Source organism: Saccostrea echinata, unplaced genomic scaffold (assembly GCF_033153115.1).
Source record: "Saccostrea echinata isolate AGI-Se365-2 ecotype Australia unplaced genomic scaffold, CSIRO_AGI_Sech_v1 ptg000043l, whole genome shotgun sequence".
NCBI lineage: Eukaryota > Metazoa > Mollusca > Bivalvia > Ostreida > Ostreidae > Saccostrea > Saccostrea echinata.
The window spans coordinates 307,653-321,393 of NW_026889792.1; the positions used below are offsets into that span (position 1 = coordinate 307,653).

Below are 13,741 nucleotides of genomic sequence, written 5' to 3' on the forward strand. Positions count from 1 at the left end.
CTGTTTGAAAATTATTTTAAAAAAAAGCCATTTTCATGGAAATAAAAATGTATGCACGTTAAAAAAAAAAAAAAAAAAACAAACAAACAAAAAAAAAAACACACCATATTTGCAACAATAATAATGTGCGCCTTAATATGTTCGTAGAAACTTTATTTTTATTTCTCATCAGGAAAGATAACTTCTTTTCTAGTGACAGGAACGAAAACTCCCCCTTGTTGAAACAATAATTATGTTGAAACGCTGGGAGACACGATTATTATTGTGACAGACTACACATTATTTGAAGCGTGAAGGAAATATTATCTTGAGCGTGGAGAAATATTATTTCTAGCGTGACGGATACAAGCGTTAATGTGAGAGAGATTTGCACACATTATTTGAAGCGTGAAGGAAATATTATCTTGAGCGTGAAGAAATATTATTTCTAGCGTGACGGATACAAAGCGTCTATTTGAGAGAGATCCTTACATGTGGGTTCAGTTGATTTTACTGTTGAAGTGACAGTCTCATGATCTCAGACTTCGACAACAAAAGTTACAAGCAAGGACAAACACGGTAAGAAGTAAACACCACACCAGCAATGTTTTAAGCTTAAATGTTAAAGTACAGAACTTTCAAACTTAAATGTTAAGGCATACTGGTATAGAACTTTCAAACCTAACTTTCTTCTGCAACGGCCCCTAGTTCGAATTTTCTCGTCAGGGAATGAAACCCTAGCCTAGTTTAGCATGTTAAGTAGTTAGTTATTTAGTACAAGTTCATTATTTAAAGACTAGGTTTTGTATGTATTCGGAATATAACAAAATGAGCTCTGTGTAACTCTTAAGCTGACTATGCAAGAGGGAATATGATTTGATAAATTTTTTATCACACATTATGCAACCTTTTTGTCAAAATCCTGGTGAGTTCCAAATAAGTTGCATGTGTACTGGTATATTTATTCTTTTTCGCGAATTTTTCCTTCGCACTTTTGAAATTCAGACATGTGCGCGTGAATTTCTTTCATGCGGGTGATTTAATTCTCTCACGGTTGCTCCTCACAAAGGTGTTATTGCCCACAAGGTATGACTTTTTACACTTGTCTTTTAAGACTGATATTGCTTGTCTGAAAGTATAGAAGTCATGTAGGATCCTAACTTCACAAGTTTTACTAGCCTGTATTGTTGCTTTGGGGCCCACATTAATGTAACTAAAAGGTTGAAAACAATTATAAAGAAAAGAGAAACAAACTCCTTATGCATACTGCTTTACTTCAAATCAAATTCCATTTTTAATTAATTTCCACAATTTCGATTAGAAAAAGTTTTGGATCCTCTTTTATCATAATCCAAAAAGCTATATGCCCTATTGTTTTTCTGTGGTGTTAGATACCTCTTGTTTGAAATTTCCACTTGGTTTTTGTAATCTAAGATATTTGTAATGATGACACGATTCAGTATGTTTTGAAGTTCCAATAAGATTTTTACTTGCTATGTGGGCAATAATATCCTGAAGAGTTTGAAGCCTTCAGCAGGGGTTGAAATTGGTAGCCAAAGTCTGGGACTAATTGTTTTAAGACTTCAAGGGCTAGCTAATTTAAATGTAAATATAGTCTGCCAGACTAGCAGACCAGAAAATATTCTTGTGACTTTATTTCTGTTTTCTATGTATGTAAACTGGTTTCTTTTGACTGAAAACTAGTTTAATTTGTTTCTGTTACCAAAGCATTTGAAACTTTTACTTTTGTTGTGTTTTAATTTATTTTGCATTAAAAAATTGTTGGGCTAGTTAGTTTGAGGTTTAGGCTAGTTAGTTTGAGGTTTGGGCTAGTTAGTTTGAGGTTTGGGCTAGAAATTTTTAATGATCAGTAACCCTTGTGCTAGTGAATTTTCTAGGAAAATATCAACCCTTACCTTCAGACAAAACACTTAAATTTTGAAAGTGGGCTAATAATTATTTGCAACCCTGAATGACCCTGAGAGTAAAGCATATGGTATAAGGAGTTTTTTATCATTAACATTGTAAACGTATATTTAGTTATATACTGTTGAAGTGAACTGGGTGTTATATGTATTGCATTCCTTATTTGTAGTTTTACAAAGATTATAAGCTGAAGTGAAGATGATTGGGCAAGGTAAGTGACATTTAAAATCAAAGTACTCAGAAGTATAGAGAGCAGAGCTCATTTACAGAATAGTGAACATTGAATTTATCACATGGATCGTTCTGGGGTCTTACACCATGTACAAAAATAAACATTGATGCAGCAAGGACACTGGACAAACGTTTATGCTCAGATGAGTCCTCAGTGGGAAGTTCTGCATCAAAGTGTACCACAGGTCACGTGCTCCCTGCATTAGTGTTATCCTGGTTATGCTACCTTTATTTTTAGTATGTGCTACAGACACTGAGGGGGACCGGATGAAAACCTTTTGCATACATGCAACCATATTAATAAATCGTAGGTACATCATGGCACATGGGAGAAACCAAAGTACATTACCATTAATTTTGTTTGTTAAGAAAATTTATCAGTTTACTTTACTTTGTTTAATTTTAGTGTTGTATTGTCTCAAAAGCGTCTGAGCATATACATACTTTTTTAAAACTTGTAAATTTGATTTGGCAGTGAGGAAGCAGCATATCCAGTTGAACACCCTGACAAAAAGGCAATTATTGCTCTAAGAGTAGAGCAATGAGCCTGGCTCAAAATTACTTTTCTGCTATTGCTTTATCAGAATAAGCTGTTCCTTTTCAGCATTGTCTTTAGTCTGATCAGCAGTGTATATCTTATGAATAATGGACATTTGCAATGTTTTGTTTTGATATACAGTTAAACTTCATTATTCTGGGGAAAATCGGGAAAATCTTCTAGATCATGTTCTTGTATAAGCTGAACTGTAGATTATATAATAAAATGATCAGTACTTTATGCTAAAAGGTTTCTTTTTCTCTTTTAGATATACTTGAAAAGATAAAAGAATTGTTTTATAAGGGTTTTAACTACCGTTTAATCCATTATTTGATCCAGAGAAACCATAACTGTGACATAAGGTATTATAATACAAAATTTAAAAAAATACTTTTGGAAGTCTAGTTATGTATCATGACTTTTAATCAAATACATAAATTGTCATTCGATGATGATGCTTCTATGTGATTAAAATATTTTGCAGTTATAATTGCCTAACAAGGAAAGTTCTACCTAGACTTGGTTTGAAAAGGAGGCTTGCAGACATTGCTTTTGATGAAATATTTGATATTGCACAGGTAATAATTTTATTTCTTAGAAAATTCATAAATATAAAGGTGCACGTGCAGGTTAAATATTTCTGTTCTTTTAACTGCTATTAAGTACCCGGTAATTCTTCAATGAAAGTTTAGAACACAATGATTAACTTATTTGTTGGATGTATATGTATGAAAGATGTGTGGAATTTGACATATTTTAGTGGAATTCATATCCCTGATGTCTTTTCAGCTCTAAATCATCACTGTTGCCAAAATTTAAAATTACATACATTACACATGTACATGTATTTAAGGAGAAAAAGTGTACTATTAAATTCGGAAAATTATGCTAAAACTTGCATATATTAATTAGAATACATATAAAGTTGTATAGAGCAAACCTTATACATGCAATTTACAATATTCTGTAGAGAGAAATACTGAATGGATGTTCAGGTGCTGAAAGTCTAAGAAGAATTATAAAAATGAAACACCAGCTGAATATTACCAGGTAAGTATATAATCAAAGTCAGTCCATTCCTCCATCCATGATTAAATACATCCAAACATGCAAATATTTTGATGTTATACTTTCATGTAAATTAGTTGAATCTGATTCATTGAGAAACATTTGATAAAAAACACTATATTCCAATGACTGATTAAACCATGCCCATCCAATGCAACAGAATGTAGCAACAGTTAGCATTAAAAATGATGAGTCATGTTCCCAAAAATTGCTGACTGCATGGAATCTATAAGCATGTATAATTATATTTCATGAACCATTCAGTAAAATACCCGGGTATAACAAATATTTTGGTCTTTCAGTTGAGAGTTGTATTGAAAAATTTCACCCTTCAAAAACCATTGTTAAGACTGGCTGAGCCTTGGTTGGTAGTGGTTCTCTTGGGCTCAAAAGTCATAATGTTTGCCCTCAAAAATAGACAATAATTGTAAAATTTTAATACATTAAACAAAATAAATGTTTAATGATACAGGTCCATAGCAAGAGATATAGTTCGTCTTTTGGATGAAGATGGGATAAAGAGAAGGAAGCAGAGAAGACTGAGAAGAAGGCAATACTTTAGTAAGGTATAGACCGAAGACTGAAAGAAAAATTATGAAACATTGATCATCTCAGTATTTATTAATGTATTAATTTCATAAATGTGACAAAATTCAACACTTCAAAGCTTGAAAAATAATTATGCAAGAAAAAAAGTGAAATATACCTTGTACATGTACTGTACAGCAGGTTAAAATCGCAATTTTTTAAATTTGTAGTAAATCGGGGTTGTTTGAATTTGCAGAAAGGAAATGTTATTAATTCAGCACTGCAAGTATTTTCCTTGCGTATTATGTCATGTCGTTTCTGAACCCGATTAAATATAACGAAATGTCAGATTAATACCAATTTGATGTCAAAGCGTTGTCACGCATCCTGATGATTTTAATTTTTTCCCTTGTTTTTTTTCCTTTCCCTTCTATTAGTAGTTATGTTGAACTGTTAGTATAACTAAATAAATGTGTAACCTTCGTTTTTACTACGTAAGTGCCTCAATTAAAGGTAATAAGAATAAGTAATAAGCACATGTCAAGGTTAACTCTGTGTGTTTCGTGGATAATTACCTTGCACGTCTTTTGGGTGGCACTATTAAATATAAGTTATAGAATTATATTTATTAATTAATCATTAATTAAATTAAGCTTCAAAATCACGAACAACTACATGTAAGTGATTAAACTGATCCATAAACCTTCATTATTAGCAAGACGGTCTACATCAGTTTCTCCGCTATATTAAATACTGCTTTTATGTTTGCAATGAAACACGGAGAGAATTAAAGAATCTAACCACAGATAATGGTAATATTTCAACTTATCATTATTTTTAAAGAATTATTCACTATATGAAATTGAGGGGTTCTTATTTCTGCAAATATTATTTCCGTGAGCTAATTTCCTGCTGTACAGAATATGAAAGTCAGGGACAATTATTTATACCATATTTGTACAATGTGTATTTATAGGGTCCAAATTTTGTTTGGCATTTGGGTAAGTGTAATATTGCCTTCTTTTGGCTCATGAATGAAGAGTTGAAATCAATCCTGTTATTTATTTATTTATGTAACTTTTACAATTTGATAAGATGAAAAGTAGGTTGTGTAATTTATTTTTAGCTCACCCCGATGATGTCGAGATGAGCTTATGCTATACTGTTGGTGTGGGTGTTAGCGTCACATCCCTGTAAAAGTGTTAGGAGCAAGTCCATTTGGAAACTATAAGCCCTACCTGGACCAAACTTGCAGAAATGATGCATCTAGGGATGGACACTACCACACTTGCTTCAGATGCTGGATTTTACTTACATTTTTCAGATGATTGACCAGGTTAATGTTTTTGAAGCAGCTTCATTCCTATACATGTCCATGTTACTATAAGCCCTACTTGGATCAAACTTGCATGGATGATGCTGGGATGTACACTACCCTTTCTGCTTCAAATGCTGGATTTGCCCTATATTTTCCAGATGAGTGAATTTTAGCCATACTTTAACTAAATTAGCATGGATGATGCTTCTAAGGATGGAGATGGACACTCCAAGGCTTGGTTGAGATTGGGGCATCAGTGTTTTACAAACATATCATTTATTTTATAGTAGATATCTGTCCTAAATGTCAGTAATTTCAAGAAAAGATATTTGAAATAGGTTTGAAATGCTTTAAAATTAAACAAATATATCAAATGTCTAAACTTCTTATGAGACACCTGCAAGCAGAAATTAAACTGTAATTCCAAACATGAAACTGCATTTATAGATGGATATGACAAACTAAAGCCATATGGTATAAGCATTCATGGTTGCATTGATGGGTATGATTTGTTGTTTTGCTTGATTAATTTAAACATTCCACACTAATGATCAATGTATTCAAATACAATATGTTAAGTTATTTTTTTTTTTTTTTTAAAAAGTAATTTCATGTGATTTTCGTAGTTTCATGTCTAAAACTTTTAATATTCTTTTGGACTGTATAATTGTGGACATATTGTTTTTGAAGCATTTTCTTTTCAATTAAAAAGATTTTTTGGCGTGGTTTGATTTTATGTTAGTTCTACATGGATTTCTCATAAAAGTATAATAATTTCTGAAATCAAATATTTTACTTAGATACAAAAGGAAACCATCAAAATTTTAAATATTTTTTTAAAAGCTCAAATGTGGTTTTCTAATTGAATTCTGTCCATCTGTCTGCTTGTCTGTCAGTATGCATTTAGCATTTCATATTTCTCAGAACCCTGGACCAATTTTAACCAGACTTGCCACAAAGCATCCTTGGGTGAGGGTTTTTTTTCTTCCAAATGAAGCATGCTCTTGTACAAGGATCAGTTGAAAATATAGTGAATTAAAAAAAAAACTTCCTCTCAAGAACCACTGGACCAGATGTAAAAGTTTCCTGACATAGTGTATATTCATTTTTTTTTCAATTATTATACCCCCACTCCAAAGGAGAGGGGTATACTGTTTTACCCTTGTGTGTCTGTCCGTCTGTCTGTCTGTCCGTAACAAATTTTGGTCGCAGTTTTCTCAGCAACTACTCATTGCGGATGCTTGAAAATTTAGCACACTCTTTGTTTAGGCATGCCATGTGGTGGGATTCATTTTTATACGAATCTGATGTCAACTTCTTGTTTATCCGTGCGTCTGTCCGTACCATACATAAGAAATTTTGGTCGCAGTTTTCTCAGCAACTACTCATCGCAGATGCTTGAAATTTTAACTCGCTCATTGTTTAGGCATGCTTTATGTTGCGAATCATTTTTGTACAAATCGATGTCAATTTCCAGATTATTACTGTGTCTGTCCATAACTGAACTTGTGTATTCACAACAGAGCGGGGGTATTATTAGTGAGCACTGGCTCACAGACTTCTTGTTATCTCTAGTTGTCTCTAGGGTTATGGTGGGACAACAATAGGGGATCATTCAAAGTTTTACATAGGAAAATATATTACCATAGATAAATATATATAAAAAAAATCTTTTGAAGGAAAGCAGCAGAGCCAATCAGTGGCGGATCCAGGTATCTTGGAAAAGGAGGGGGGTGCTGACCAGTTTGGGGTTGGGGTAGAGGCCCACAGCCACACCCAAAAAAATATGATTTCTTAAATCTTATGGATATTTTGACACAAAAGGGGGGCCCAGGCCCCCTCTAAATCTGCCACTGCCGATGATTAGTCATGTTCAAATAGAAGCATTTCATATCTGACATTTTTATGCCCCACCATGAATATGGCCAAAACATATAATTATCATTTGCCATGTCTGCATTCCGTACTTTGCTCTTTCCAACTTCTGTCTTTCCATCCTTCCATCATGTTCTTCCATCACACTTTTTAATAGGTTAAGGGTTTTAAAAATCTGGTATATTTACTTTCATGAGAAAGGCTTGAATTTATTTGTTTAATCTGCTGTATTGCAGATGTTGTTTTAAATTATTGATGGGATCAACAACATTCACATAAATGGAAAACTTTCAACTACAAAATCTAATTTCTTATTTTGCATATATATAAGAGAAAAATATAGTGTCTTTCTAAGATTGTACCACTTCTGTATTTTCAATTTATTTTGAAAGATTTTCCAGACAGTTGATATGGCTGGAAGCAGATGTGACTAATAAAAGACCGGAGGTTGTAGCAGAATACTTCCTGAATGCAGTTCATACTATGAAAGGTATAGTGACAGAATCACCGGGTACTATGTTTAATGACAAGTTACAATTGCAAGTGTGCTTCAAGAAATGTCAATTGATTTCTGAAATTAAGCCACCAAAATTTCAAAATACTTGTTATGAATTAGAAGGGAAGGCATAATTATATTGATAACATCATAGTTTGTCTTTTAAGGTTGTCCTCAAAAGATAAGAGCTGATCCTGGCACAGAAAATGGGATCATCGCAACATTCCAAACATTTCTTAAGACAGATCCAAGTGCAGTGTCTTTTGGAACTTCGACTGCAAATCAGGTTAGCATTGTACATGTTTTAAATAGCTCCACACACCCAAAACACACACAGATAACATTTTCTGGAAAGAAAATCATATGTCCAAGTTTTAATAACGTTTTTTACAAACATTAATTGTAGAGAATTGAAAGATTTTGGGGCATTTTAAGGCTAATGAAAGCAGATTTCTGGATGGATCATTTCAAAGTAAGTTATTGCCACATCTGAAATATTACAAAAATGTTTCTCTTAATTTATTTTGGAAAACAAGTATTTTACTGACAAAAGTTACATTTTACAGTGTGTTAAAGCTGAACACGACTCGTAAATAGGCATACGCCATTTCCGATATTACTATCTTAGATATCAGCACCAGGGTATACTCTTCGGATTCGTTACACGTGACTGCTTTATTGTCATGGGTATCGGTGTGGAATGGCGACCCATGTTTGTGCTGGTTATCATGCGTTCCCTTTGTTTACATTTTATTGCAGTTACGTATATTTGTGTTTGTTTGTATACTGCGCTGACCTGTGTAACTGTTGTAAATCTCTTTGGTATCTTACTCTCCTGCATTATTTAGAAGAAGCACACAGTTATTTTGTCGCTACCAAGTGCTGTATAGCATACGTCCGTCTACACCGATGACGATTGATTACATTGAACAGTGACCAAGTGAGCGGCTCTATATATAGGGGCCCTCAGATACAGCCCGAGTCCAATCGAATATGTCGGACGCATTCTTTTTACGAAGCGTGTTCAGCTTTAACTATGCATGTACTTCCTTTATGGTAATATGCATGGCCATAGTAAATATAAAAAAATATGAAAATATATCTTGGGAATTTATTATTAGGGATTGGTGTATGAAGAACTGCTGGAAATAGGAAATCCTCTACATAAGTATGTATAGATGAAAAAGGAGTTCAGATGAACCTCGTTGAAAAGAAATATTAGATGTACATGTCTATTTATTTTGTCTTGGATAAGAATGATACCCTGTCATTGATAATAAAGTGTCGTCTATATCTCTGTAAATGGTAACAAAATATAGACTGTAACATGGAGGATAAAAATATTATGTCATTTGTACTTACAAAAGAAATTATGGTAGCATTTTTTATGCTTTGAAAAGAAACTGCTATATTAAAGCATTCATTTATTATTTCTTGAAAGATGTAGTCTCCTAACTGCAATAGTGTGTTTAAACATGGTAAACAAATAGAGTAACTTGTAATTGTGGTAGCACATTATGAAAATTTGTTTGCACACACTGTTGGACTTACGAGACTTCATTTTTTAAAAAATAATGATTCAATTAATGCTTATATTTACATTTTATAACTCCCAGTCTTGCCTGCAAACATGACTCATATTTCAAAACTATTATTCTTTGGGTATTAAGTAACAATTAATGGAAGAGCCATTGCAACAGCTACATTCAATGGGAACATGAAATTTTGATTTTCGCTTATTACATTGTGGGAATGTTAGAAGAACAACACTATAGTTTCTAAAATAACACTCTGACTTAGTGCACCTACATGTACGTTAGCATGTACATGTACCTTGGTATATAGCCTTATAACTGAAATTGATCAAGTGTGGGAGGGAGTCTTTTTGAATATTCATGTGACAGCATGACTCAGATGAGAGGATTTGTCCAGGGCCACTTGCATACCTTATTATTTCAAACAAATGAATTGCAAATAAAGTTGTTGCTACTAACAGTCTAAATACCGGTATATTTACATATATCAACTGCATTTTTTAGATCCTGTATACAATTTGTTTATCTTCCACTGATAAAGAGAGATCTAAAAGGTATAATGGACCAATGGAATACTCATTCCATACGAAGACAGAAGCTGGGAGATACCCTGCATGGAATTCCAGAAGTATTGTTTCAAAATCCTGAAGTTGTTGGTATGAGTAAATTATTAGCTAAACCAGTAAAATTATCTGTGGCATCAGTGTTTCACAAACACTTCTAGTTTATTATGTAAGTGTAGAATTAATTTAGCACATTCCAGGAAATGCTTATTTTAAATATATACATGAAAACATTTAGCTATATACATGATTTAGCAGATGCTACTCTCTGCTAAATGTTATAGAAAAGGAAGCACATACATGACAGGTATTCATTGTATATTCATTGGTTTCTCGTCTTTATGTACCAAAAGCACACAAAAATGATTGAAAATGTATCATATGCATGTGTTATAAAATATTTCACAACTGTTTTAGCTCCAACAATCTTAATTATTTTACTCATTTTTCAGGTGCTTCAAACTACTTACATCCTGTTCAGAGAAACGTTGTGACTGAGTTACAGAGACTTGTCAGAAATAATTTCAAGGAGATTGACGAGGATTTTGCTTCCGTAGCCTCATCTATATTGAGCCATTATAATTTGCCTTTCCCAGTCAACATAACTGACATGACTTGTGCTCGCCATCTGTACATTTTTCTAAGCGAGTTTATGTCTCTTTTATTGACTTGATATATGAAATATCATTATATGTATGAATGTATGTATGAAGGTAGATCATGTAACAATGTAATGTCACAACTGCAGTAAAAATTCCAGTTATGTAATAGTTTCTACTGTCAGATAGTTACATGTACTGGCTTATAGCAGGAAGAAATACTTTGTTCAAAATCCAGAAATACTACAGATATATGCCCCCTTATCTTTTTTTTTTTAACTTTAGAATATCAATTTCATTCATTGATATTTTCTCTTTATGTTAGCAATATTTTTTTGATACCTGATGTATTATGTTATACTTATTGTACTTCAAGGATGCTCTGTTTTCATTTCCATCAAGGATGAAAGAAGTGAATGTGCATAATTAACTGAATTTCTCAGCAATATTTTTTAGAGGGGAGAGTTAAAATAAGCTTTTCACACCTTATCTATAGGCCCACCATAAAACACACTGAAATGTATTGATTAAAGCTTTTAGTATAATGAGGAAATTTAGAATGAACCACTCTTACTTCATATATATTTGAACAATATTGTATTTATTTGACTCTTTATGCCCCCAAAATCAAAAATTTCATATTTCACAGGTGTATTCCTTGTGACAAAATCTTTCTTTGGGTACCACCAAATTTGACCTCATGACCTTGACCTTGTAGTGTGACCCACTTTTACAAAAAATTGCCAAACTTTAACCTTGGCCATAACTTTTGAACAGTTGGTGCTAGGGCTTTCATACTTAATATGTGTTTTGTTATTTAAGTTTATAGTCTTCATCGTGATTCTTTAATAGCCCTGTGTATATACTTGTACATTATATATGTTTAATTAAATATATGAAGTAAATATGTAATGATATTTGTTTGTTTGAATCCTCATTGAAAGACTTGTATATTTGTGTTGCTTGAAAAAAGAGGGCATGCCATTTTAAGCAGTCAGTTGGTCTGATCAGTATCAGGCCCGTAGGAAGCAATTTCACTTTGAAGGGGCACAACCATACATTTTCAGTTGGGGGGCACTATCAACTACCAAAATTCCTTGACAAGCAAAAAAAAAGGTCATCGGACATTATTATTGAGGGGGCACAAGCATATAGTAGCTACATGTATATTTTCTATAGTACAGTGTATTCTATATATTGACAAAATTATTGGGGGTGGGGGGGAACCGGCCCGGTTCTTACAGCCAAGAGTATCTTGAGAATCTTTTGATTGATCGTCATCAAACTTATACACTGGTCCCCCTCTTTGGATAAGTTAAGAGGTTGGAAGATCGAGGGTCAAACTATTAAAGTTATATGTTACTGTTATATGTACTGGCAAAACTTCAAGTAACAGTGAAGGAAAGATTAAAGATAACTAGCTTTTATAAATTTATTGTACAATTGCCTTACATTCATATGAATTTAACATCACTTCTATATGTAATTCATGTACACGTTTTTTTCAGACACATTTGTTAGATCAGGCAATGAATCCTACTTTGTTTGTATGTTCCTATAAACATCTACCGGGTAATCGGTGTATACACATTGTAAGATGAGGCCAAGGTGACTTTCCATTAACCATTGTGACCTAAGCATAGTCATTTTGTCATAATATATGAAGCTATTTCGTATTTCAGACTACACAAATGTCAGTTCTTGGGAGAAAGTTAATACAAGCCTTCAGAGACCAGAGACTTTGTGACGTAAAGTTAAAGCTTCAAGATAATTCCATCATTGAAGCCCATAAAATTGTATTAATTCTTGGATCAAAATGGTTTGAGGCCCGGCTTTGTGGAAAGTGGAATCATCCCAGTGATGAATCAAACATAATTCAGTGTGATGTTCATTCTATTCAACATACAAAGGAAATGTTAGAGTTCTTGTACACTTCTGAAATACACATTACTTTAGATAATGTAGAAGAGATTTACCAGATTGCTGACTATTATAGTGTTACTGAACTTATGGAAAAATGTTGCATATTCTTAGAACAAAACATATCAAAAAATACTGTTCTTAAAATTTTAACTATTTCTCATGAAAACAGCATAACGGATATCAAAAACAAAGGCCTTGAATTTTTAGACAAACACATTGAAGAAGTATTATTAAGTATAACTACTGAAGAATTCCAAGAAATTCCTCTGGAATTACTCTTGAATATTGTTAAAAGAGACAGTCTATGCATACATGAGGAACTTCTATTCAATCACATCAATCTTTGGACTAAAAAAGTTAAAGAAGAAGACATTCCCCACACCTGGCATGACATAAGTCCCTTTCTAAGGTTCGGAATGATGTCAATGGACTTTTTTTTGGAAAATATTGTTAATAAAGGCATAATTGACAATGAATTATCTTTGAAGATCATGGTGTACTTATCAACAGTTGAACAACAACCAGTACCAGAACAGCACTCCAAGATAAGATGTCTAATAACAGACCAGGACATAATTATCAATCGCTTTTTACGTCACAGTTTACATCCTACATGGGTTGTTGATAATTCCCTAAATGGGGACAGGATATCATTCACTATAAACTTAGATACTTTCTATTTAAGAGGAATATTTGTTTACGGTACAGAGACTGTATGTGAAGCAGGTCTTTTGGTTTCCATGTATCTTTATACTGGAAATGGCCAGCTTTTAGGAAAAAGCCAAACTAAGCAGAAAACTCAGAACTACAAAGAAATTCCAGTAATATTTCCAAAACCATTGCTTCTTGTTAAAGACACCGTTTATACAGTAGTTGTGCGGATAAGTGGAGGGCCCACTTATAATGGTGTAGGTGGCTTGTCGACTATAAATGTTCAAATGGGGGAGACAAGCACTCTAAAAATTACTTTCCAAGATGCTTTTGGAGAAACAAATGTACAAACGGGGCAAATTAAGGGGCTCATTTTGAGAAAACGTTAAATTAATGAGTTTACAAGCTAAATCTTGAGGTCAAAGTTATGAGTGGCAATAGAAACATTATTAATTGTTCAATTCATACCTTTCTCTTTATATATTTCATTATTATTCACCATACAAAAATT

General features: G+C 33.0%; 1 protein-coding gene across 1 annotated transcript; it reads left to right on the forward strand.

Moving 5' to 3' along the window:
- The first annotated feature begins 275 nt into the window (after window positions 1–275).
- On the forward strand, window positions 276–11,053 carry LOC133201238 (uncharacterized). The gene is made up of 14 exons (XM_061337028.1): window positions 276–558; window positions 2,075–2,116; window positions 2,943–3,036; window positions 3,159–3,252; window positions 3,645–3,724; window positions 4,215–4,308; window positions 5,247–5,271; window positions 6,036–6,090; window positions 7,856–7,953; window positions 8,127–8,245; window positions 8,366–8,431; window positions 9,081–9,127; window positions 9,999–10,150; window positions 10,510–11,053. Exons 2-14 carry the CDS (start codon window positions 2,104–2,106, stop codon window positions 10,728–10,730), a joined length of 1,158 nt encoding a protein of 385 aa, XP_061193012.1. The 5' UTR covers window positions 276–558; window positions 2,075–2,103; the 3' UTR covers window positions 10,731–11,053.
- Window positions 11,054–13,741: the final 2,688 nt, after the last annotated feature.